The 26,944-nt window shown below is 44.7% G+C and overlaps 1 protein-coding gene across 2 annotated transcripts in view; it reads right to left on the bottom strand.

Annotated features, from left to right (window-relative positions):
* The window catches only part of TOGARAM2 (TOG array regulator of axonemal microtubules 2), a 67,018-nt gene that overhangs the window by 23,616 nt on the left and 16,458 nt on the right, over positions 1-26,944 (bottom strand). For both annotated transcript variants that reach the window (XM_035110505.3, XM_088666607.1), the window contains exons 2-11: positions 24,301-24,437; positions 22,006-22,140; positions 20,675-20,929; positions 19,184-19,404; positions 16,778-16,962; positions 15,391-15,440; positions 9,847-10,028; positions 6,557-6,713; positions 3,419-3,583; positions 1,050-1,191 (exon numbers count right to left, since the gene is read on the bottom strand). In XM_035110505.3, the coding sequence (XP_034966396.3) occupies positions 1,050-1,191; positions 3,419-3,583; positions 6,557-6,713; positions 9,847-10,028; positions 15,391-15,440; positions 16,778-16,962; positions 19,184-19,404; positions 20,675-20,929; positions 22,006-22,140; positions 24,301-24,328 (1,520 nt within the window). In that variant the 5' untranslated portion in view covers positions 24,329-24,437. The remainder of the gene's footprint in view (positions 1-1,049; positions 1,192-3,418; positions 3,584-6,556; positions 6,714-9,846; positions 10,029-15,390; positions 15,441-16,777; positions 16,963-19,183; positions 19,405-20,674; positions 20,930-22,005; positions 22,141-24,300; positions 24,438-26,944) is intronic.

Raw genomic sequence — 26,944 nt, 5'->3', positions numbered from 1 at the left:
TGCCTGCCCTTGTGCTTGATGTGCATGATGTGGGAATACTAGTGCTGCTCTGCCTCAGGCAGCAACATCTCTTGGACCTGCCTTGGGCAAGGTTGTATTCTTGCCCCCTTGGTGTTTATTTTGTATCTAAATGAACTTGACAATGCCCTTAACGCCACCCTCCAAAACTTGACAGCAGAGGCAATTGAGTCTTACTTTATTGTCTAATGATGTGGTCTTATTATTGTATTCCAGACTCAAGTCTTAAAAGGCTTTTCGGTCATGTTTTCTAAGTCCTGTACTACTCTAAATTGTACTGTACAGATAAATCAGGGGAAATTACACATAGCAGTCACTGAAAAAGGTTTATTCAGTGGAAGTGGCTGCTTGGCAGCCAAATTCTAATCAAGAGCTACACGCTGGCATTGCTCTTGTCTCACACATAGATTCCATGCTGTCCAGAAAGCCACTCAAAGCAGGACAACTCCACAGAGGTGTCAGTTATAGGATGCTCGTGGGACAGTATTTGACTGAACAGTTCCACAACTTGCAAGGACTTTTAGCTGCCCAGTGGAACTTCCCTGCCCTCTCCTCTCCCCATTTGACCCCTGTGTGCCCTGTAGACCAGCTCCCAAGGATTGGGGGAAACCCTGGAACAGGTTTAGGGGCAGCACAAGGAGGGCAGAGAAGTTCCAGCTAAACTTCATTTCCCTAGCAGAACTTTTTAGTTGGACACCATCCATGGAGTTGAATTCAGGGTATGGGGCTTAATGGGGCTGGGTGAAACAATAGGAAGGCAGGCTGCCCTGACATTGCCCACAACCTTTTGAAACAAGCTCACCGTTTTCCCAAACTGGGCTTGTGAAAGTCCACCATCATTTTGGTATCCTCTGTGGGTTTGTGGGAGGGAAGGAATGAGACAAAAACAGATGGGGTGTGTGCTGTCTGGAAACCAGAGGAAGTGAATTTGAATCTCACTTTATACTGCAGCCTTCATGCAGCAACAAGGCCACTCGCCTACCTTTATAGCATGAGGCACAGGGGAAAGGTACAGTTTTCTCTTTCCTTACCAATCGTTGCTATTGAGCCACTTCAGAGCATCGACCAGCCCCTGCTCTGGGTAAGACAAGGGTCTTATTTCTAAGGCATCTCTATTTACGAGGTCCTCTTCCCATTCCGGAGAACCCTGGAGGTTTGCTGGCAGGGAGTTAGCTGTAAGTATGAAGCAACAACAGCCAGGCATATAAATGCAATTAACACTGGCAGTCAGGAAATTACAATTAACACTACAAATAAGTTGGTGTTATAAGGAGTCGTATTTCATTTTACTGTTCCCATGCAGTTGTAGATGCATATCTGAATTGCATTCCATTGAAAGGACTGCAGCGAGAATAGACCGTTTTCACCGAAGTGTGTATTGGGCTAAACATCCCATTTACTCCGAGTCCCATGAATGGCTTCTCTGGTGGGGGCAGAGTTGCACCAGGCAGTGGAAGCCCACTCTGCACCATCCCACCTTTCCACTATACCCTATTGTGACATCAGACTGATCTGCAACACTGAAGAGGCATCTCACATTTCAGCTCGATGTTCGCCTAACAAGACCTCTTCTCCTCACAGAGGGGAGGGGTTGTGAGCAGGAGTCGTTTCCCGCTTCAGCAGGGGGGCGTGTTCAACCCCCTGCCTTAGCCTACCTCCGCTGCCGCATCAAGCCCCTCAGCCATCAATGGAGTTGGCTGAGGGGCAGAGTTATGCTGCATTTAAGCAGCTGTGGCAGCTCTCCATCCCTCAGTCAGTTTCCTGCTTCCATCGGATCTCCCATCCTCCCTCCCTTTAGGTCATCATTCTTTGCTTTTGACCTTGCTATGGACTTTGGTTGGTTGCCTTGGTTGCCCAAGAGGCCTGGTGGGAATTTTTTATCCATTTGGGAAATTGGCACCAGCCTCTTGGTATTTTTGCCTACCTCGTAGCAATTCATCACAACTTCCCGGTATTGGCGGTTAGGCATTGGAATATGTGTGCTGTGTTGGAGGATAGGGTATGGCGATCACCTACCCCTCCTCTTTTGGGTATTCCATTAAAGGAATCCGGTGGTCGTGGATCCTGTCCGATGCCCTGCTGATGGCTAGGGCCATGGCATGACCCCCGGTGATGTCAGGGGAAGCTTCCAGTTGTATTTGCATCAACAAGCTCCTCCCTCTGTTAGTTAATCCTTAAAATGACTCCCCGCTAAGCGGGGTGGGGTCATGCATTGCTTGTTCTATCCAATGCCTAAGCCAATACCTCTCACACGCTGTAATCAATAAAGTTGTGGCCTTATTTTGCCCATTAACCTAAAATAATGTCTCTGTGTGATTTATTTAACTCTATGCGGGTGGCGGCTCCTCGACTCACAATTATACCACACAGGACCATATCTGTTTTTAGAGAGGCATAACTTTCCAGGAGGACCCGGTGAAGTGCCGGCATGGCATTAATATCAAATCATCCTGGCAGCCTGCTTTGACTGCAAAATCTAAACCATTTCATGAAACAAGGTGATACAGCGGCAGGCCAAAGCAAAACAATAATAATCACTATAAAGCTTTCTATGGACAGAGGAGGATGCTGAGTCATAAGCTATTTGCACAGAGACCTTGAAAGGGCAGGAGAAGCAGGGAGAACTCCAGAGGTAAATAAATAGAGGGTAGTTATCTCTTTGCTACCAGGTGGCTCACTAGAAGATGGGGGAAATGGAAGAGATGGGGAGCAGTCCACTGTACAAAGGCAAATTTTGCATTCTCTTTGGCTCTGCCCAATACTCTCTTGTGGCCCTTGGAAAGTACCGGTAGGCCAGAAGCAAATGTGGCCCTCGTGCTGAAAGAATTTCTCCGGTCATGCCTTACACGCTCCCAAAAGGAAAGGGCCACAAACAATGAGGGGGTGCAAATAGAGAAGTGGCTGCAATCAACCTGTTGGCTTTTTGTAGTAGTGTCATAGTTAGGGAGTTCCTAGGGCAACCTGTCAGTTTTCCATATTTGCAACATGAACCAATGCATGTTGGTTCAGCAACAGGGATTGTTTGATAATTTTGCACCTCATTTTATCACCCACGGTTGGAATCTTACGCACCGAGTTCTTCTGAGCTACCCAAAAAGTTTCAAGGCACGATCCTCCACAAGCAGGCCAGTCCTGTATTTGTTACTTGTGATTTCTGTTTTATGCAATATTGGAAAAAACTCAATACAACTTCCATTAAAAAAAAGTTTCAAGAAAAACACCAGTGAAAGGAAAAAGTGATATTGCTAGCTTAGCTGAGATTATAATACTTAAAGCAAGAAGTTTCTTTTCCCATTAATTTTTCCAGTGTGCATTGTGGTTATGGGGGTGACCTTTCTTGTGCCTGATACTGTTGACAACCATAAAACCTGCATTTGTTGCTGGCCTGTTTGTGCCTCACCTGAAGCATGCCTGAGGAAGCTACTGTCATGGTTGATGATGGGGATGCTGGGCAGAGAGGGCCTGTTCACCCGTTTCTTCAGGGATGTCCCAACAGGAGCTCTGCAGGGATTGCTCAGACTGAGGCCAACAGGGGTGGTTCCATTGCTTTTAAGTGGCCCGGAACCTGCAGAAAGTAATTCATGGAAGTCAACAGAGAGTGAAGGGAAGGGAACTAGCAGCTGAAAGAACATAAGTGTCAGGGAGGAGCCAGTGGCTCCCAGTTCCCCGGAAGGGAACTTTGGGGGGGGAGAGAGGACATTGGGCCCAAGGAGGAAGGAGATAATGAGGGGAGAGCTGTCGGAGTAAGTCTAGAGGCTAGAGATCCAGGAAGTTCACAGGAGCAGCAAGGGTTAAGCTTGAGCTCAGAATCGGGGTAGACTCCGCCATTTTACAAGCTGCTGGAGGGGCAAGCGCAGGCCTCAGCAGAGATCTGAACTGAGTGACTCTGATGGGTGATTATTACATGCTAATGACCTATTGTAAATACTGTAAATAAAGTCCATAAAAATGTCCGGAGGGAGGCTCTCGTGGTGATTGTTGTGAAGAGAGGAAGCCACGTCAGCCCTGACAATAGGGCCAGTTCCAGGTTTGAGAGGCACCTAGGCAAAATGTGTAGGGGGGGGTCCCCCTCTCTGGTGGTGGGCCCCTGGTGGGCTTACCTGGTAGCAGTATGGACAGCAGCATGACTCCAAGCAAATCCTGAGTGGGTGGAGCCCACTGTTTAAACTTCATTCCCCTGAAAGCCTGGACAGGGGAGACTACTATTGGTTTCCACCAGCAAGTAAGTACCTTGTTAGTCTCTCAGGCTTTTGGAGTTAACTATCATAATCTGAGGCCCTTCTTTGTGTGCCTCCCCAACAAGAGGTCGCATGGCCTCTTGCTGTTGCTGTTTTTTGTTAATTGGCTGTTTTTAACATTTGTATATATTATTTGCTCATAGTATTTTTATGCATTTCTGTAAACCACAACACATCAATTGATGGGGATTATGTTTCTTCTACGGTAAGAAGGAGGGCACTCCACAAGTTTGGAACAGAAATAATGCATTGCTTAAAACCGCCTTGGAATCATATTGACATGGTGAAGTGTGCTCTGCAAATTTGGAGAAATAATAATAGTAATAGTAAAAGTAATTGCATTTATGACCCACCTTTTTCTCCAAGGAGCTCAAGTACCGTACTAATAGAAATAGCAGCAGTAATAGTACAAGGTAAAGGTAAAAGCCCCCTGGGTGGTTAAGTCCAGTCAAAGTCGACTATGGGGTTGGGGCACTCATCTCACTTTCAGGCCGAGGGAGCCAGCGTTTGTCCACAGACAGCTTTCCAGGTCATGTGGGCAACATGACTAAACCGCTTCTGGTGCAATGGAACACCGGGACGGAAGCCAGAGTGCACGGAAATGCCGTTTACCTTCCCGCTGCAGTGGTACCTATTTATCAACTTGCACTGGTGTGCTTTCAAATGAACTGCTAGGAGCTGGGACAGAGTGATGAGAGCTCACCCCGTCATGGGGATTTGAACCACCAACCTTCCAATCAGCAAGCCCAAGAGGCTCAGTGGTTTAGACCACAGCACCACCCGTGTCCCTACAGCAGTAATAGTAGTAACTATGGGACTTTGAACGATATGCAAGAAAAGCCCCACCACATACACCCAGCTCTCTGGGGCTGGCATTCCTACATCTCCCACCCACACTAAAGAGCAAGAGCAAGTGACCTTGCACCAGAGCCTTGTTCTGGCAGAGTGCTGACTCTGCTGCTGCTGCTGCAGACCTTTGTGGAGTTTATACTGCAGCACAATCACTACATGTCAGTTGCAATCAGATCACTTAGGGAGCTCTGCCATAAACCTTCCTCCTCCCCCATCTTAAATATGCACTCCTATTGTAACAGCTTGGATATTTCATCTGAAAAGCATCACATCTCAAGGGTGTGGAGGGTGTTTAAATCAGGGGAAATTCTTACTGTATGGCTAAGTGCTTCCTGCGCATGAAAATTTCCTCCTGGCTATAGTTTATTTAATAAAATTATAAATTTTGGCAAAGAGCATCTGCATTGCTTGACTGTAATTGCTGCAGGTATACTGAAATATGGGTGTGTTTCATAGTGATGAGAATAGATCTCCATTCAACATGGTCCAGGAACTAGAATATTATTACAGGCTGCCTTCTTGGGCAGTCTCTCCATTGCTAGGGTAGCTCCCTTTTTAAGCGTACCTTTTGTGAAGTGAAGTGAAATCGCTGATAAAATACACTGCATAAGTGTCAAAGTCACAGATTGTTCAGCATTATAAGTGCATTCTTCCAATATTGTTCCTGTCTACCAAAGTACACAAGGACACATCTCAACTTTTCACTAAGAAAAGGGTCAAGTTCAATGAAGACGACGGGGTTGTGGGAGCATTTCAAAGTTCACCAGGTGCTGGTCCATTGGCCCAGTTCTCACATAGGAGGTGAGGAGGCAAGTCTGTATGTAGACTATATCACTGCAGGCTGCAGTGGAAGACAGAGGAGGCTCACATGACTGCCACTCTATATACCAGGGATGGAGAACATAGACCAGGCATCCCCAAACTTCGGCCCTCCAGATGTTTTGGACTACAATTCCCATCTTCCCTGACCACTGGTTCTGCTAGCTAGGGATCATGGGAGTTGTAGGCCAAAACATCCGGAGGGCCGCAGTTTGGGGATGCCTGACATAGACGCTCCAGAGGTTCTTATAGTCAAATGTCCATCAGCCCTGGCCATCCCAGTCAGGGATTCTGGGAGATGTCTTCCAACAACATCTAGACAGCCACACTGCCTTGGGAATAAGCCCCACTGAACTCAGTGGGACTTACTTCCAAGCAGACGTGTGAATGCTCCTCCATAACCTCCACTCAAAAATGGGGCCTCTGTGATGTTAGCTTTTCAGACAGCTGTCACAGACAGAGGAAGGTAAGCCACCCTGCAGATTGACTTTTTCTTCTCCTAACTTACAGAAGTGTGCATCTGATCTCTGCAAGGCACGTTAAATGAAGGCATATGAAATTCAGGGTGATGCAGAAAGCATACAAAATCTGCATAACGGGTCCCTTTTATTTTTCACGTCACCACATACCTTCACGAGCAGTTTTCTGTAGATGCTCTTCGAACTTTGTCAGCCTTTCCTTCTCTCTCTCTCTTTCCTTTTCTCTTTCTTTGCGCAAAATCTCTATCTCTTTTAACTGCTTCTGGCGCAGTTTCTCCTGAGCCGACTTTGATATGGTCACGTGGATCTGGACACAACAAAAGCAAAACACAGTGCATGAAAAATAAGGGACACGTGTGTTGTTCTACATTAGGGATGGAAGAGGACTCTATTTTATTTACATGGAATTTGGTGCTTCCAACCTGATCAAGCTTTGACCACAAAGGACCACCTCTTACACTGAGCATTTGTTTATGTCTGAGCTGCTGGCACATTATCTTTTTCTTTTTCTTTTTTCTAAAAAGCTTGAATATTTATACACAAAAGTATATTTAAATTTATAAACAAAAATATGTATATGTTGTATATATAACATGCATAAAAGAGTCAAGCCTCACACAGTACTGGATTTTTGCTGTATTATGGTATAAGTATTCTTACTTAAGTTTCTCGATACGATATATCAATAGTTGAATTTATCTGCTTATGTGTTGGTTCCCTTAGGAAACCTGGACTGTATACACATATAAACATTCATGTAATAGTATATTGATAATAATGTGTATAATATGTGAGCGTTGTTTGTATTATTTAGTGGAGCTAGTAAAAAAAACCCTCACTTCTGATCAAGATCAAGGAGCAAGACAGGAGTCAGGAAAAAATATTGCACAGATAAGCTCAACGCCAAGAATTTCATAAAATTCCATCCCTACTCTACACATAGTGAGGAATCTCTTGGCATAATGTGATTCCACAAACCCAAACAGAACTCATCCATTTCCTTGAAACCTTATTTATTAGAAAGCAAGATAAATATTTCATCAAAATGGAGGATGTGCTAATTTTCTTGTTTTTTCTTCAGAGTAGTTCACTTGAATTGAGTACATAGGAATGCTGTGGGTTTCACCTGGAAACATAGTCAAAATAAAAGCACGTCTGATGTGTTCAGTAGATGGTCTTTGCTTGACAAGCTGTGTGGCCAATAAAAAGATAATGCCCTCCTGATGAGCTCCTGGCTAGTCCATAGATCACAGATCATAGAATCATGAAGATGGAAGGGACCCTGAGGATCACCTAGATTAGATCTCACATTGTATTCTTTCTTTAAAAGTGGCTGCCCCTGCAGTGGCCAGAAGATTGAATCAGAAATGCAGTGCTGGAGATGGGGCATTTAACTCCATTCCCCCAAATACTTCCACCCCCCAACTTAAAGCTCCTTCCTGAAGCTGGTTTTAGCTTCATGGTGTACCTGTTAGGAGATAAAGACCCATATGAAGGGAGAGAAGCGGGGGTCTTGAAGTTGACCATCAACTGTGAGCACCTGGGCAGCAGACATTGCAGGCACACAGGTCACCTGGGGCATTTAAAGCATGACTTCATAGAATCATAGAGTTGGAAGGGTCATCTAGTGCAACCCCCTGCAATGCAGGCATCTCAGCTAAAGCATCCATGACAGATGGCCATCCAACCTCTGCTTAAAAACTTCCAAGGAAGGAGAGTCCACAGCATCCCAAGGAAGACCATTCCACTGTCAAACAGCTCTTACTGCCAGAAAGTTCTTCCTGGTGTTTATTTGGAATCTACTTTCTTGTTACTTGAATCCATTGGTACAGGTCCTACCCTCCAGAGCAGGAGAAAACAAGTTTGTGCCATCTTCCATGTGACAGCCCTTTAGATATTTGAAGGTGGCTATCATAGCTCCTCTTCTTATCCGGGCTAAACATACCCAACACTCTCAACCATTCTTTGTAAGCCTTGGTTTCCAGACCCTTGACCATCTTGGTCGCCTTCCTCTGCACACATTCCTATTGTCATTAATTGAACCCAGAACCTTCTCTGCATGCAAATCAAATGCTCTATCGCTGAGCTACAGTTCTTCCCCTCGTAGTTTGTCCCCCAGCCCCAGCTGCATTTAGCAGGGAGGAAACAACATTGGGAACCTGGTTGTAGATCTCCCACAAAGCATCTACAGGCAAGTCCCAGTTTAGGTGCACCTGAATGACTTGTGATCATGCACACATGCACAGCATTGAGTAGCCCCAAAACATTATGAAAAGGGGTGGAACATGGCACACTTCTGCATGATCTGCCAAGGCTTGTGGGGGTCCAAAATGGAACCCCCGCGCAAAACGAGGATTGCTTGTAATTTGTTGTCCAGAGTTGGACGCAGCTGAAAGAGAAAGTACAAGTGGAGGCAAATTTTAGGAAGAAGACTGGAGGTGGGGTTGGAGACTATTACATAAGATGAGAAGCAGGAGAATTGCAGAAAAAGGAGGCCATGCAGCCTTATATTATTTATATAATTGATTTCACATATAGTTTCAGGCTGATGTTTTAAAAAATGCTGAACCAATGCTTTTTCAGTCCAAGAAAGGGAAAAGTTTTAGCAAGCACTATTCTGAACAGATGATAAAAGAATCTGGCTTGAGCTATGTAAAAAAAAAGGCAAGCAATTTATATTAGCAGGAATGTAGAAGGGCAGCATTACTTGAGACCAAATCCTCAGAAATCGCTAATGAATTTCTTTATCCCTAAACTTCACTTTGAATGCACCTTCTGTGGTTTATGTATCGTTTTGTCACTGCAGGAAAACATGCAGGAAATTAAAGAAGTTTCCAAGGCTCTTTCTGCAAAATCAGCTTAATGCGATAAAAATATACTTGATTTCTTCTAGCTGCATACAATTTGTACATCTTCCTTCAGCGTATTCTTTCGGTTTACTACATTTGCTTCCCATCCTTCCTCCAAAGAACTCAGGGCAATGTGCACAGGGTTCTCACTTTCAATCCTCTGAGGAATCCCATGAGATAGTTTAAATGGAGTTTAGCGCTTCCAGGCAGGTGCTTAATATTGTAAATGGGTCATGGAGATATCACACATGGGTCACTGGCAATAGGAGTTTTAATTTATCAGGCTTGCGGAGCTCCGTTGCATAAATCTGTGCGGCCCTAAAGGTGATTACAGATGGGGATGTTTTCCAGTGAGAATCCCTCAGGTACCTGACAATTCAAGTCATAGAAGGATGGGTCTGATCCCCACAATTCCAAACCAGCATGCTTAACTGCAGTGGCATCGTTTAAAAAGCAATAATCAAATGTCACTCACAGTCACCCTCGCTACTGCTTGCTAACTTACCATACCTTTCCGTTGGCTTAGTTAAATACACATCACCGCGCCAATGTGCCCTCATTAGAACTAGAAAGGGGATAGAAGGCGCCTACCCTTCCATTGGTCTCCTTCCACTCGTCATCTTTCAAAAGGCAAGGACTTGAGAGCTGGCCCCCTTCCTTAGCCAGACTGGGAGAGGAGGCGGTTAATGGCAGTACGGATTCCAGTGGACACCCAGTAACCTTCAAGGGTGCAGACAGGCCATTTCTGAAAGCGGGTTCCGGTGCACTGGTTTCTGATGAGCCAATAAAGCATAAGAAACACGTTAGCAGCGAGCATGTATGAAATAACAAGTGTTACTGTGGAGAGCGTGAGCCAAGAAATTACACAATGTATTAATGTAAATCAAGAGGCTGTGCCAAGGAGATACTCCACTGGATTGAATCACTCCCTGTGTAGATGGACTCAAAAGAGGGTGTGTGTGTATGAGACAGACAGACAGAGACAGAGACAAAGGCCATATGAAAGAGCTGTCCTCCTTGTTCCCATTTCCTGTCAGCTATGGGTTATGCTATTATTACCTTTGTAAAATAATTGTAGTCGTCAAGTGGGACCTGTAACAAAGTATGTTGCAGTATATCCTCACCTCTGGAAAAGCCTGCTCCTTTTTCAGGGCTCCAGCCAATCAACCAGCCATGCCCTCCTCCAGCAAGCCATTAGGAGCATAGAGAACATAGGAAGCTGCTTTTTACTGAGTCAGAACATTTGTCTATCAAGCTCAGTGTTGTCTGTTCTGACTGGCAGCAGGTCCCCAGGATTTTACAGTCAGGGTTCTCTCCCAGTCCTTGCTGGAGATGCTGGGGTTTGAACCTGGGAACCTTCTAACCTCGAACTACAGCACTCTCCTACCTTGGTTTTCCTGGTTTTCTTTTCCAACTAACCCTCTGCATTCTGTGGCCACTGAACATGCACCATCCCCTTTTGTTTGCAAGGGCTTACTACCGGTATAAAACCTCAGGAGTCCCCAAGCATGCCAATAGCAACCTGCTGTTTCTCAGTGGCCCGGACTTGACTCCATTTCTATCAGCACTTACCACGTGAGTTTGCAACCAGAGGGATGGTGTTGTGCAAAGAGTTCCGCTCACCCCATCTCAAAAAAGACATGATGTTTATCTGTCCTTCAGGTATACTGGACCGAGGCTGTAACAAACCAGGAATCCTTGGGGCGGAGGAGCTGTGGCTGCTAAAGTTGCATAAAAGCGCTTTAAATACGTGGTGTGAATCAATCTCTTCTACTGGTGACTGAGGACAGGGCTTTCCATGGCTATTGCAAACTCAATGTTCAGAAGCAGTTTGCTTTGAACAACAGATACTGGGTACACGCTGTTGCCTTCACACATTAATCATGAGCTCCCTGAGGCTGGCTGCTGTGAGAAGAAGGATGCCAGGATAGAAGGACCCTTGAACTTATCCATTAGGCTTTTTCTTTCACTCTTTCTCTGGTTTTGTGATTGAACTTGGTTCCATATGAGCTACTTCTGATTCCATCAACTCAAGTTAAAATGAGCCTTCATTTAGGAATAGTGACTTATCAGCTCCAAATAAGGCCTAGGTAAATTGGTTATTTTCCTTTTTGAGGCAGAGAGCTCAAGCTCACACCTTTCAGCTGTTTGTTCCTGGGGATAATTATTTCTTTCAGCTATCTCTCTCTCTCCTGAGATAACCCCCTTGAGGAGACAGTACCTTGAAGATATTAGTCATACTCCTACTTACATTTCCTCAAGTATTTGCTCTTTCTTGATGCCCATCCCCACAGACTAACTACTGCAAGTAGCCTCTTCCTTTGTCCTGTCAAGAACACTTGTATTGTATTGTATTGTATTGTATTGTATTGTATTGTATTGTATTGTATTGTATTGTATTGTATTGTATTGTATTAGGAAGCCTTCACCAACCTGGTGCCCTCTAGATATTTTGGACTACAAGTCCAATCAGCCTTGGCAAGTGCTGGCTGCAGCGGATGGGAGCTGTAGTCCAAAACATCTGGAGGGAAAAAGCTGTCAAACTGTGATGCCGGGCTAGTCCTTGCCTGGGCCAGCTATATTGAGTTGTGGTGATTGCCCATAATATGTCTTGTATTAATACGTGTAGTCTTCTTTAACTTCCCTACGACACCATATTCACTTAAACTATTTTCAGAGGCAGGGCTGGCCCAAGGCATTTTGACACCTGAGGCAAACCACAAAATGGTGTCCCCTCAACCAGGCAAGAAGGGATGATTGAAGGTCTACATCAAGAACAAGGGATGAGGATAGAGATCTACATCAGGAACAAAGATGGGAGGAGACCATTGCACCTCCTATTCCCAAGAAGCAACTTTAGAGGCAGCGGGCAGGGGGCTGCTGAGGAGACGGAAGAACCAGCCTCCAAGGAGTATGCCATAGTTGTCACTGCTACCAGGGAACAGCAGGTAATGCATTTCTTGGAGGTTGGATCTGCTGCCCCTGTAGACACTGCCATCTGAGGCGGTTGCCTCATCTTGACTCATGGGTGGGTTGGCCCTGTTCAAAGAGGTGGTCATGTTAGCCTTTTATTTAACATAGACACTGTGGCAGCAGCTGCTGTGGACAATTGATATGGATATTTAGTGCTTAGGTCAGATGGAGAAAGCTCTAATGACCACACTGTCAAAATGAATATGTATGTGCTTTTTCTCTCATCCATGCAGCCCCTTCAAGTGTCTCTGTTTTCCAGTGAGTGCCCTGGATTTACAGAAGCTGTCCCATTTTCTGATTTAATCCCACTTTTCCTTAGGACATCCTTATTTTCATTGGAGAAATGTTGGAGGGTATGTCCATGTAGATTATGCTTCTCACATATATACGGATAGGCACATGCATGTACACACACACACACACACACACACACACACACACACACACACACACAGCTTAATAATTAATAAACCAGATCCCATTTCCCCCACCCAGTCAAAATATTCCCTCTCCCAACCCAACCACATAATAGACATGAACAAGGATGGCCCAATTAGAGTAGGTCATGGGAAAGGAAGTGAATCTCCTATACAGGAACATCTTTGGTTTAATGTGTTAAATGAATCTCTGTCTGTTTATGAAGATACACTCCACAGGAATCTCATTCGAACCCAGCACTGCTTACATATCCAGGAGTCCATGGGCACCTGGCTGTGTGAGATTGCTGAGCAGAGTGTGCATTCAAAAAGTCTGATTTGGAGGAGTCAGTGAAAGTGGGAAAATGAGCATGGACCACAAGGAAAACATAAGCCTGCAGCATCCCACTTCCGACCTTATTTAATATACTATTTCATCTCCTACTTTTTCAGGTTTGTATTACATACATAACAATATGCATTGGAGAGCGACAGGATTTTGTTCATGCAATGATGTTTTCTCTTGTTTGTTTCTCTTGTTTGTTTGTTTCTCTTGTTTCTCTTGATGTTTTCTCTGAGAAGATCCAGGGAAAATGCCCCTTTCTCTTGGATAGGGAATTAAGAGGTATTTTAACAGAATCCAGCTCTTTGAAGCGGTTGCACCAATAAATCCCTTCCTGACACATCCCCTGCAGTGGGATAATTATATCAAAGCTACGGTAGCAGCTCAGCCACCTTGATATTAGCACCTTTGACTGGGCAATCACCCCAGAGAGCAGAATGTGAAAGCCTCCATCTTAACACACAACCCAGCACTTGCTCTCCAGATGAGCTTCCTGTGGCACAGGGAACTAACAGAGGCCGTGCTTTAAAAAGCAATGAAGTCACTCCAGAAACTAATCGGAATTTACACAACAATGCTGCTTAAAAATCAATAGCGTTTTCTCTTATTCTGTTCTTACTAGCCTACTGAGTGCTTTTACTACTAAAGCTGCCACACAAAAACAATCACCTTCCTGCTCAGCAGATCAGCAATACATCTTCACGTGGCTGCTTTCTCCAACGCCACAAAGCCCAGCAGGGTGGCAACAGAAAGAGGTTCTGTCAACTTTATTCTTTATTTTATGCTTTTATCACGTTTACATCCTGTCCTGCCCCTTAGGAGCTTAAGGCAGCACACATGGTTATATTATAGGTAAAGGTAAAGGGACCCCTGACCATTAGGTCCAGTCGCTGACGACTCTGGGGTTGCAGCGCTCATCTCGCATTATTGGCCAAGGGAGCCGGCGTACAGCTTCCAGGTCATGTGGCCAGCATGACAAAGCCGCTTCTGGTGAACCAGAGCAGCACACGGAAATGCTGTTTACCTTCCCGCTTGGAGCGGTAACCTATTTATCTACTTGCACTTTGACGTGCTTTCGAACTGCTAGGTTGGCAGAAGCAGGGACCGAACAATGGGAGCTCACCCCATCACGGGGATTTGAACTGCCGACCTTCTGATCGGCAAGCCCTAGGCTCAGTGGTTTAACCCACAGCACCACCTGCATCCCAGTGGTTATATTATAGCCTCACAAAATCCCTTTGAGGTAGATTAGGCACAGGGAGAGGGGTGGGGGAGAGCACTTCATATCTGAGCAGAGATTTGAACCCAAGTCTGCACTTTGACTGCTGGCTACACCATGCATGCTCTCAAGGCTGCCTCTTGCTCCCAAAAGCTAGACAGGCAGCTAAGACGGTGGATTTTGGGGTGTGGGGAGAAGTTGCATTAGTAAAACTTTTCTCCAGTGTTTCTTATTTTGCAGCTGACATAGGAATGTGGCATTGACATCACAGTGACTGCCCCCTATGCCCTCCCATGCCTCTTGTCTGCTTCTTACCATGACCCTGACTAGAATATATCTGCAAGGAAGACCCTCTGTCCGGTGCTTCCATTCCAATAAGTACTCTTTATTTCCCCATTTTCTAATCCTGACCCCTCTGGTTCAAGATCTCTCCTCCACTGACAGCCTGGCCTAGAAGCTTCTGTTTGCTTCCTGGTTCTGCCCTCCCTTCTGCTGCCACATTGCAGCTTTCCTTCTTGATTGATCATCAGTTTTATTTGCTACCCCGACATTGGCCTGCCCCCAAATTCTGTCTCGTAGAAATTACTTTCTACCTACACTGGGTAAACATCTGCCAGGGTTGGTTAAGTCTAGCAACTCCTGTGTCAACACGGCGAGAGCAGGTTTGATGAACATGAACAGTCCCTGCCAGCCCTTGCGATCTTTTTTAATCATGAGGAGCTGCCCGTCGATGAACTTTTCAATTCCATTTTTTCTCTGTGGGCACATGAATTCATATGCCTTACCTGCTGACAAGCGGCAAGACCACATTGCTCCTTCAGACTTCTGAATGCATTTATTTGCTTTGCTTGAGCACCTTCTTGTCCAAGGGCTGCTCCAAGCTACTATGTATGTAAATGTCACATTGAGAGGGCAAGAGGACCCTGTCTGCTTCTCTGCCCAGATGTGTGCTCTCCAGACTGGTTTGCAGTTTTGTGCTGGGAAGCATAGGCATTTGCAAGCCTTCTTGTACACATCTTGAAACATGGATGCACAAACCTTTCTCTAATAAAAGTAGCATCCTGAGCATCTCTAACCCCACCAACTAGTGGATATTTTTTTAATGGAAGATGCTTTCAGTATTAATGTCTCCCAAAAGTCACATCCATATTTTCTGATAGAACATATATGCGACCTGTACCTACCCAGAGTGTTGAGGGTGCTGTCCTCGGCATTGAAAGGCCCTGTCCCCGACCTTAAAACAATTGGGAGAAAAAGGAAACTATGAGGATACAAAGTGGGGGGAGGGAACCCATGTTTCTGCCAGAGAGATAATATAACAGCGCGCACACACACACACACACACACACACATATCCTGTTTCTCCTAAAATCAGACATACCCATAAAATAAACCATAGCAGGATTTCTAAGCATTTGCGCAATATAAGCCATACCCCGAAAATAAGACATAGTGATAGGTGCAGTTCTGGAGGGCCCCAAGGAAAAGGCAAGGCTGGACGCGTAATAAAAAATAAGACATCCCCTGAAAATAAGCCACTGTGGGGTTTTTTAAGGAAAAATAAATATAAGACGGTGTCTTATTTTTGGAGAAACACGACACAAATATATATGGATGGTGCTTTAAATTATTTCGATTATTCAACATGCATACAAATTACACTACCTTCAACAATTTGAAAAAGTAGGTCAGTATCACCCCCATATTAGAAATTAATGGGGAGGAGGGAAGAGATGCAGCTAGAAGACAGTGGCCATGCTCCTATGTAAAACTGACCACAAACCATGCTTAGTCAGCTTGGCCTGTGCACAAAGCTGCATGGATCTCCTGCTTTGTCTCTCCCCTTTTTAACAAGACACGCAAGCCAGGGCTCATGGTTCTTTCTCCCAAACCAAGCATAGCAAGCATAGTCAAGAAGAAACCTTGGCTTCCACTCCCTGTTTGTTTGGAATGGAGGCTCGTGCCTAATGCTAAGCCAGATGGTCCATGGCTCATTTCCCTGATTTAGGAAGGAAGGAGCAAAGTGGGAAGTGTACAAGCTGTATGCACCAGCACAAAGCTCATGCACAGGCTAATTTCACTACTGCTGTAGCTATGGCTTGCAGCCAGCATTCTGTGTAAATGAGGCCAGTGACATGCTTAAGACCACCTAACAAACCCAAGGCAGAGTTCGGGTTTGAACCAGGTACTTCCTGACGCGTAGCTCAGCCACTATGCTACACCAGAGGCACTATGGCTTTGAGTAACTGCTGAGAGCTAGAGCAAGGGGTGGCTATTGCCTTCAGTGTGCTTAGGGGCTTCCCAGAAGCACCTGATTGGCCATTATGGGAAACAGGACGCTGGGAGAGATGTACCAGTGATCTGACCCAGCAGGGGTCTTTTTATGTTCAGAGCCGCCTCAGAAAGTCACAGGCATGCAATGGAGAGCTGGAGCTCACATAAAAGGGGAAAGTTGTATCGTCTGAGCTTCGGGGAAGCAGGATTCTGCAGGCGAGGCTTTGAAAGAGAGAGGAAACAAAGGCAGTGGAAGAGGTCTGAGAAACAAAGGAAATGAAAGCAGGAGCTGTCTACCTTGTTTCAGGGGAATCTTCTGCAACAAGAGGAGCAGATTCCAGCAGGAAATGTGACGAGCCTGGAAGAAGTTCTTGAACATTCTGAGAATTTTCTTCTTCAAGTGCCTTTGCTGATTTGGGGATAGGTGGGATCAAAGCGGTACCTAAAGACCTCCTCAGATTCTCACCATGGCTATGTAAGATCTGCAGGAAAGCATGGTTTAAAAGACACGAGACAATGACGTTATCACTCAATAATTGCAGGTAGCCAAAAGACATCTCTGTGTTGAGGCTCATGGAGTGCAAGAGTCAGCAAATGGTTTGACCCCTATACATATATATATATATGTATATGTATATATATGTATATGTATATGTATATGTATATGTATATATATATAATCACTTAAAATTTGCTCCTACCTCATGAGCAGGACTTCCAAGTAATCTACTTTGACCTGCTGGTAGCAATGTGTCCTCAGACATGGCTGTTACTGCCTGAACAATGTCACTTTAATGCATGAACTAAGATGTGACATGGAAAGTCACTTCACTAAGGGTTGGTCAAAATCAGGGTCCCCAAACTAAGGCCCAGGGGCTGGATCTGGCCCATTCGCCTTCTAAATCTGGCCCACGGACGGTCCGGGAATCAGCAGGTTTTTACTTCAGTAGAATGTGTCCTTTTATTTAAAATGCATGTCTGGGTCATTTGTGGGGCATAGGAATTTGTTCATTTTTTATTTATTTTTTCAAAATATAGTCCGGCCCCCCACAAGGTCTGAGGGACAGTGGACCGGCCCCCTGCTGAAAAAGTTTGCTGACCCCTGGTCAAAACAATCAGGAAAAAAACAGGCGAGGCAGTAGCACTTCAGGATTCTGGGTGAATTCTGCTCTCCTATGAAAAAACCTCCATGCCCTTGGAAACCTGAAGTCCTCTAAGTAAAAAATAAAGTGGGACTAGGATTAGTCCTAGAAAGTGGTAAAGAATAATGTGGCACAGTGGAAACAAGGTGATACAGGGGAAACTAAGGGCTTGTCAAGACTTTGGCTGGTCCCTTGCATAGAAAGCACTTGCCTGAGAGGCTTTCCCCTTGCCCCACTCCTTTCCCAGGGAAAACCCAGTCTTTAGTTCTAAATCGGAGAAAACGTCAATCTGGAGAAAACCCAAATTGCCATTTGCTCCGACTGAGCACTAAAGAGTAGTTTTCCCCAGGGGTAAGCAGTGGAAGTGTGGATAAGCCCTGAGACTAACCTCATTTTCCTTCACATATTTTTTTTTATAAACAACAGTTGCTGCATCAATCCCTAAGAATAAGAGAGGGACAGATCGGCCCTTTTTTAAAAAAGAAGACTCTCTAAACCAAATTCTACTGATGCAGAAAAATAAGCACTTGAGCTGCACAGAACTTTTCAAGGGGCAAAAATGTGAGAAGTTCTGTGTGGCATGAAAGATAGACTATTTCAGCTGAAGTACCACATTTTACAACATCTTGGTGCTCTCTGCATCACCTGCAGTGTGATAGCGCCCTCTGCTTGTCCTCCTCCTGTCTTTGACAGGAGAATTTCAACACTCTATTCCCTTTTTCTTTTCTTTTCCTTATATATTTTACTGGAATAAATTTCGATCACACTCTCCAGGATCTATCTATTATTCCTGCCAGACAGCCTTGAGCTCCGGCCAATTTTGCAACTCCTTCGACCTTCCATCAAAATCTGCTTCTCAGAAGTCTATTAATTTTTTACATTAGTGCTCCTCCTGCCGGCCCTCATCAGCTTCTCAGCTCCTGGATGATAAGGTGTGATCACCGGATCCTTGGTCCTCTGCAAATGCCACTTAACAATTTGTCATATCTAACTGCAAGTTATTAACTCCAGAGGCGCTTCATACCTCACGGACTGTGCAGTATAACACAGAGGATCTTCCCATATCAGGAAGAGATTTCTAATGCTAGGTACCTCACCGAAAGGATGTTTCCCTAATGTCACTGTGGAACTAGTGAGGGCTTGTTGGGGACCGGCTGACAACAGAAACGGCTCTTGATTCCTTTGCCCAGCTGAGTAGGCAAGATCACTGATTTGATTCAGTATAAGGTAGCTTCATAGGTTCCGTTTCTTTCCTGGTACACATTTTATCCCTTTGCATGTAATTTTCTGCCACTCTTCAAAGCAATACAACTTGAACAACAGACAGCGCATTCATACCAATTTGATTATCCTTGTGCAACAGACTCTGCAAGTCAGCTGCAGACTAAATCAAATGCGATTTGGTGCAACTGACCCAACATAATAACCTCACAGTGCAGGCAAACATTAGCACCTCAGTTTTTAATAACAGAAAGAATAAAGCAACCCCAAATGCTTCTAGAAGCATAAATCTTCTCAGGCGCAAACACCACTGCATTTCAGCATCTTCATTTGACTGTACCTCTTGAGTGTCTGCTATTGACTCCCGGTTGTCCGGTCTAACTTCCAAGCAGTTTCCCAACACTTTCTGCTGTCTTTCATGAGCTCCGTCAGCCTCTGGGGTAGTGGGGATACTCTGAATAGGAGGCATGGGCTTGGAAGTGACCAGCAGTCTTTGAGAGGCAGATCTGGAAATGGTTGGTTTCAGGGCAAGTCCCTGAGGACCCACAGAGTTCAATAAGCCTGGAAATGCAAGACACAATGGATGTGACATTTCCCCCTGAACATATGCGCATACACTGAGTACATCACGCAAAGGACAAGGAGCTCCTCCAACAGCTTGGTGTAGTTGGGAACAGCCCGAAAAACTTGAAAATGTCATTAGAAAAGCCAGGTGCCTTTTCCCTCTCTAGAAAATTGTATACCGCCACATTATCACCCTGCAATGATGTCCAGCAGCTATGCAGTTGGACAAGATACCAGGTCAAATGCTACTGTGATTGTGAGCTGCTGGGACCAGATTCATGGCTCAAGTATATTCAGTCTCTGGAATACGTGCCAAGTGGGCATTGTCTCTTGTTGGATAGAGAGAGGAAAGACACCAATAGGGGCAAACAAGAATCTGTTGTCATATCATTGAGAAGCAGTACCGAGAGTTGGGCTTGGAAATGGTTGGTGTTGGGTGGAACAGTAGAAATGACTCAAAGGCAATAGTTGCCCTCCATGTTACAGAGGCCTAACTGGCCTTCCCTAGAAGTCAGGCATTTAGTGTCACTGGTCCCATGCTATGGGAGGCTCTTCCAGAATACATTTTGCAACCCTGTGATTTTCAGGCTTCTCTTGAAGACCTTTGCAACTCTTTATGGGCTTCCCCCCCCCCCATCAGCCAGTCACTTTAACTATCATCCTATATTGGTCTTATAATGCTGTATATTTTATTGTACATCTTTCTGTATACCGCCTTGTAATATTGTATAAAATAGCAGTATATGAATACTTCTATGAATAAATAAAATAAGTTGTTATTTATTCGATTTCTATCTTGCTCTTCCTCCCAAAGGAGCCCAAGTTTATCCATAACAATTTCATTAAGAACAGATTTTTATTTATTTATTTTACTTTAACTATTCTATTTTCAATAAACATACTACAGTTTTCAGAGCTAACACATTGCAGACATGCATTGCCAGGCTGGTTCGCAGTTTTTGTGCGTGTCAATGGCAGATTTTGCCCATTCTTCATTTGTTCAGTTTTCAACACTGTGGTTTAACTGAGTGTTGAGCTTTAGACCTAGGAATGGAACAGAACCCATAAGTCTCACTGGGCAATTTACTATGGCTCAGTCTCCATTCTCCATCTGTAAAATGAGAACAATGGCAAATCTGTCTCAAGGGATTGTTGCAAGGCTGAAAGCTGTAAGGACTTGAAGCACTTCACACAAAGAGCTGTTATACATCATTGCAAATAAGACCAATGTTTCTTATTGGAATCAGTAGGCAAGCATCCATCATACCTTTGCTTGATGCATGGATGCCCTCAGACATTCTCCTCTTCTTGAGCTTGTCCTTGATTTGTGCAGTTTCCACAGCCGCACTGCTCACCTCCAGCTCACTGGGATCTTGCCTCGGCAGAGTGCTGGGCAGCTGAGAAAGGTCAGCCATGGCTGCTCTGTCTGTATTCTTCTTCAGAAGGCCATTCCTAATATCCAGAGGTTCTCCTTTGCCTCCCCACAAACATGCCTGCTTTTTTAGAACTGAATGAAGAGAAGCTGTAGGGGAATTTAATGAGAGGCATTCAGTTACTCAACCAGGCCCACATATTGGGGAGTCGGGTTTAGCCCGCCTGCTTATTTCTGCAGAGAACAAGAAGGTCACAGTGGCCAGCTGGTTTGGCTAGAACTTCCCTCACCAGCTAGTTGCCAAATGGAAGGCTAAACAGGACCACAACCAATGGCTGGGCTTTTGTATACTGTACTATATGTCCTTCACCTTGGGCAGCAAATGTCTTTGACCAGCTCTGGTTGAAGGAATGGGCAGAGTTTCACTAGGGGTTTATTTGAAAGCCATGGATGTGAAGCAGAGTAGGCCTGTCTCTCTTCCCACATTTGCAGCACGTTGGCCAAATATATCCTTCCTCTACTATAAAAGTCAAATGGTCCTCATGCTTGGAGATCCTCAAAAATTGTCATTCTTGCTAAAGTGAACCCAAGGCAGTGTGCCTATCCCTTGGACACAAGCATAAAAGCTAGTGAACTCTATGGGACTTACTCCTATATTTATTTTATTTTATTTGTTCGTTTCATAACCGTTATATACCACTTGTAAGACAAATAAATATCTCGGCTAGATATTAGGCAATTTCAGCCTGCATCTCGTTTTCCCACTTGCAAATTGGGCTTTACTTTTACAGGACCCATCCAGACTGGTATTTGGTCTGTGTTTGTATTCTGCAACATCCTTCTGATGTAATAATGATGCATCAGTAGTGGACAGGACAGTGCATACATCGTTCTGTTTTATTAGTTGTTCCCTAATTCTCCCCCAAGGTTACCAAGTTACAGCACTCTTCTGCAACCAAAACAAAATGAACACCCCCACAACCCTGAAAAAAACTTTTGTGGTGTCCAAAGTTTCGGGATTTTAGCAAGACATTATGGGACATGCACCAATTGGAAATTAGTGTGCCCACCCTGAAACTCTTACAGGGGCAAACAGTACTGAAAGAAAGGTTGCATATAGCTGACCCAATACCGTCATGAACACAAACTATCATGAATGCACACTGGTAAGGATGTCTGGAATGGCCCCTAGGTCACAAATCCCACCCAGTCTTCCCCATCCTAACCATCATCTGCCGTCATCCATCCGTTCCCACAGAGATGCAAATTGGAATCGATGCTCCCTCCTCTCAGCGACCTGCATCCAGGCTTTGCTTTGGGAATGCTCCCGCAATATATCGCAACAGGAGCTCGGTGCTTGGCTTTAAAAACAAAAACAACACGAATGAAATGAAAGAGGAGGGCCAGAGCAATCAGTTGCTAATCTTCCATGTCTAAAAGCCTATTCAAAGGATTAGTGAGTCTATGAAGCAACAAATGTGCGGTTGTTTCCTAAGTTGCTTGCACAGACACTCTTCCCTCTTGGAAGTGCTCCTGTTTTAAGAATACTGTGTTTCACTGAAGTTCAGACTGCAGTGCAGAGGTCACCAACCTTTTTGGCCTCAAGGCCCATTTGCAAAATGGAGAAACTGTCGTTTGCACAGGGCACCACACAAACAGAGAGACATCAATTTATTAAATTAGCTGCAACAGAATGCTTATTTCAAGCCTAATTTTAGCAGAGGTACAGAAGGGGACACAGTGGAAGACTGACCATGCAGGAGGAATGGCCAGCACAAATGTTGCATGACCAGCAGGAATGGAGCACTTGCAGCCCATTGAAAAAGCAGAATATATCCATAAGGTCCCACCTTCATGCAGTACTATGCCAACATTTTGCAATATCCTCCCCCTGCAAGAATGTGTACAACAAAAGAGTAGTGGATCTATATGTCTGTAACTGTGCAATAAAAAAAAATGTTTCTGTCTAGTGGCGGACCTACTGTATGTTTATGGGGCACTGAAGCTTTAACTGACTCTCAGACTTTGGAATTGTTGAAATATATACAGCAAAAAAAATAATTAATTTGAGTTGTGTGGCTCAAATTTGGTCTACTAGACCCAAATAATTTAAACAATGTGGACTAAAGTCGCTTCTGGGGCCCCTCCAGGATTTGGGTCCCTGAAGCTTAAGCTTCATCAGTTTCATAGTAGATCCACCCCCTGTTTCTGTCTATGTCCTTGTTAGACAATACACCCAGGTACAGTGGTGCCTCGACTTACGAATTTAATCCGTTCCAAAGGCACCTTTGTAGGTCGAAAAATTCATAAGTCGAAAAGCGCCATTGGAAACGCGATTTCCCATAGGAATGCATTGGAAACGGAAAAATTCGTAAGTCAAAGCAACCCCATCTAAAAATTCGTATGTCAAAAAAACCCTATCTAAAACCGCCGCGGTTTCCATTTGGATGTCGAGAAATTCGTAAGCGTGTGGCCATTTGCCCCATTCGTAAGTCGAAAAATTCAGTTGTCAAGTCATTCATAAGTCGAGGTACCACTGTATAGAGTAGATAAACAGAAGAGGGCTCATCCACTCTTGCCCTTGCCCCACAACTTTGACCCAAGGAAACCCCATATTTACTGCCAAATCAGAGCAAACATCAACTGGGTTTTCTCCGGATTGACATTTGCTCCAATTTATCGCTAAAGAGTGGGTTTTCTCAGGGAAAGCAGCATGGCAAGGGCAGAACCATTTGGACCCATGCCTAGAAAGCACAGGACAAGCAAAAAAAACCACTCAGACTCACGCTTTCTAGGCATGGGACAAGCACAAGTCTGGATATGCCCAGAGTTTGCTAAAGAAACTGCTATTCCATACTCAGGGTTAGTTTCACATGGCTGATTTGGGCAGGGGTTTTAGATAAATACATTTTTTGTTTTTGTTTCCTTGAACTGCATATTTTATATCCTTGTGAGTGGTTCAGCACACACTCAGACTCTAGGTCAACATGAGCTGGGAAGGAATTGAGAAAGTCCCATTGTGTGAGTGGCCTTCTGCTCCTCTAAATTTGCATGGAAGCCAATCATCTTGAGATTGTGTGTACCTCCTGGCAGGATTTTTATTTTATTTTTTGGCATTTCCTTTACATTTGGCATTTGCTTTACACTGAAAAGATTGCATGCTAAGTAAGTTACACAAAAACTATATCACCTACTCTAAACACCTGGCAGCAGTAGCACAATATTTGGTGGAAAGTACAGCGTAACAGAAAGAGCGCTGATTGTAATGAATGCATGTCAGGTCACCCATTCCTGCTGTATTGTAACCAGTAAAAGTATTTATGGAGAGATTTTCATGGTATATTCTGGCACATTTATGAAGCCAGACACAAATCTTAAGCAAGAGCGTTCTCCAGATACATGATATGTGATAACCTAGCAGAGAGTTTCAAATACGGAAAGAAAGAAAGAAAGAAAGAAAGAAAGAAAGAAAGAAAGAAAGAAAGAAAGAAAGAAAGAAAGAAAGAAAGAAAGATCTTTACCTGCTGTGAATTCATCATGTGTTGCCATGTGTGTAAGGAAGGGCCCAGGATACTTCTACAACTAAGAGGCTACTGGTTTGCTTTCTTGTTACTGGATCCACAGCTGCTGCTGTTTTTCTCCCAGAACATCCAAAGGTCTGCAACAACAAAGACAAAGCAACCCAGGTGATGCATCCTCTTCATTCTTAAACTTTATCAGCTAATGGAACTCATGAACTCTCAGCGATAGCCTAAGGGCTGCTTCTTGTGTAATGAGGCCCCAGGACCACCTGGGATGCTAAAGTGTAAATAAGTAGACACCACACAGGATATTGGTTTGGGATCAAATAAGGCCAGGACTTTATTGGTTACAGATGTGAGGTTAGGCCATAGGCATTGTGGTAAGCAACAGTGCATGTCACTTCTGCCCGCCCACTAGGAGTGTTTCTAAGGGTGAAGCCGGTGTGGGGGGGGGTGTCCTATGACCTACGTCAAATCGGGGCGTCCCCCAAGCGGTTCCCATTGGTGGAGTGGTGTGGCCCTAGCCCCCGTCTAGGCGTCATACAGGAGCCACTACTCCCAGATCCGTTTAACAGCATAACAGCATACCCTTACCCATGGAGGGGCAGGCAGAGGCTACAACCTCCTCTCCAAACCAGACTAGGCTTACCCAATGCCTATTTGTCTCACAGAGTTCTGATGATTGCTATGAGGTAGGTGAAAACCCAAATGGCAGTGCCAATTAGCCAAGTGGGAAAAACCCTGGGTTTGGGTTTGCCAAGGGCAGCAATTGGTTGGTTGGCCCTGTGCCCAGGGGAATGCCCACTATCTCCCGCTGCCATTGGCTCGATCGGCAGTGGAAATATGATCTGGCCGGCAATAGGACAGTTTTCCAGGGAGGCCCAGGACCCGCCCACAAAGCCGCCTCCCCGCAAAGGAAGGTGAATGGACTTACATTAACAATTTCCTACACAGAGATAATCTCCATGTAAGAGGAAGAAAAGCAAACATAACACTATGAATTCTGGTGTTGCTACAAATGCATGCCAAGATGTTAATAGTAATCCACGGCTTCCTATGAGGAGTGACCCCTGTACAAGATCCAACCTATACCTGGCAGCTGATTGCACACTGGAGACTTGCAATACAATGGCAGGAATGCCTGAGGTAAGCAGTTGCATGGATCATTTCCTTATGAGGAGGCCAAAAAGGTGTAGTAATTAGTTAATGACTAATGTACAAATGGGACGCAGGTGGCGCTGTGGGTTAAACCACTGAGCCTAGGGCTTGCCGATCAGAAGGTCGGCGGTTCGAATCCCTGTGATGGGGTGAGCTCCCGTGGCTCGGTCCCAGCTCCTGCCAACCTAGCAGATCAAAAGCATGAAGTGCAAGTAGATAAATAGGTACCGCTACAGCGGGAAGGTAAACGGCGTTTCCAAGTGCTGCTCTGGTTTGCCATAAGTGGCTTTGTCATGCTGGCCACATGACCTGGAAGCTGTACGCTGGCTCCCTCGGCCAATAATGCGAGATGAGCATGCAACCCCAGAGTCGGTCACGACTGGACCTAATGGTCAGGGTTCCCTTTACCTTTAATGTACAAATATTGTAAAAGGCACAGGCACACAAATTAAAAGATCACTTAAAAGAATAAGTGGCTAAAATGGTGTCACTGGAAAAGGTCTAAAGGTGTCCCAATGTTCCGAAATGGTGTGGGTAAGCCTTTCAACACACAACAGGGATTGGGAACCTGTAGAGCTCTAGGTGCTGCTGGACCACAGTTATAGCTCAGTTAGTAGAACATGGGACTCTTAATCTCAGGGTCGTGGACTTGAGCCTTGCAGGGGGTGTTGTCCCTCCCAACTCCACAATTCTTTGATTTTATGAAATCCCATCAGAACCACCCATCATGGCCAATGGTCAGGGAGGATGGAAGTTCTAGTACCACAACATCTGGAGACCTACATATTTCCCATTCCTGCACTAAATATGTTAAAATAATATATCTTTAAGTAAGTCCTAAGAGTAGCAGAAACACAATTGTCACCCGAGAAGATGGTGCTACTGTTGCGCTCTTAGCAAAACAAAGCAAAGCAAGGCCAAAAAACCCCACCACTCAGATCTTCCGTGATCTGAACAAAGAGATGGAAGAACTCTGAGGAAAGCACAGAACAAGCATCTGGTGATGACGACACCGTGTAGCTCAAGAGAGCAAAGCCTGGCTATTCTACAGTAAACACCTAACCTAGGTCTGTAGATATTGCAGCTTATGGTAAAATTCACATTAATTTCACTGACAGGCAAGCACGATTATGATGATAAACACCCTTGACAATTCCACAGACAGGATCTGAGTGAGGGAAGAGTCATTCCCATAATAAACCAACAGTGGTGAGGACCCAGAGCGATTGATTTGTGAGGGGGAGAAATTGGATGCCTCATGCTTGGTTAAGCCATGAGACATGAGAGCGTGAGCCTAGGACAGAACAGGCAGAAGTATTTATTCATTCTTCCAATAAAAATGAAATATTGAGAATACCTCTGTATACGCCTCAACACGAAATAAATGTGCAAGGATAAAATACCAGCCAATTAACTGTAAATTTAGATGAGCTGACCATTTATTAATTTATTGATCCATTTATCACGCCTGCAGCCTGCCAACCAT

Source organism: Zootoca vivipara, chromosome 3 (assembly GCF_965207765.1).
Source record: "Zootoca vivipara chromosome 3, rZooViv2.hap1.1, whole genome shotgun sequence".
In the NCBI taxonomy this organism is placed as follows: domain Eukaryota; kingdom Metazoa; phylum Chordata; class Lepidosauria; order Squamata; family Lacertidae; genus Zootoca; species Zootoca vivipara.
The sequence above is the reverse complement of the archived record's forward strand: the minus strand, read 5'-3'. Positions and strand labels throughout refer to the sequence as shown.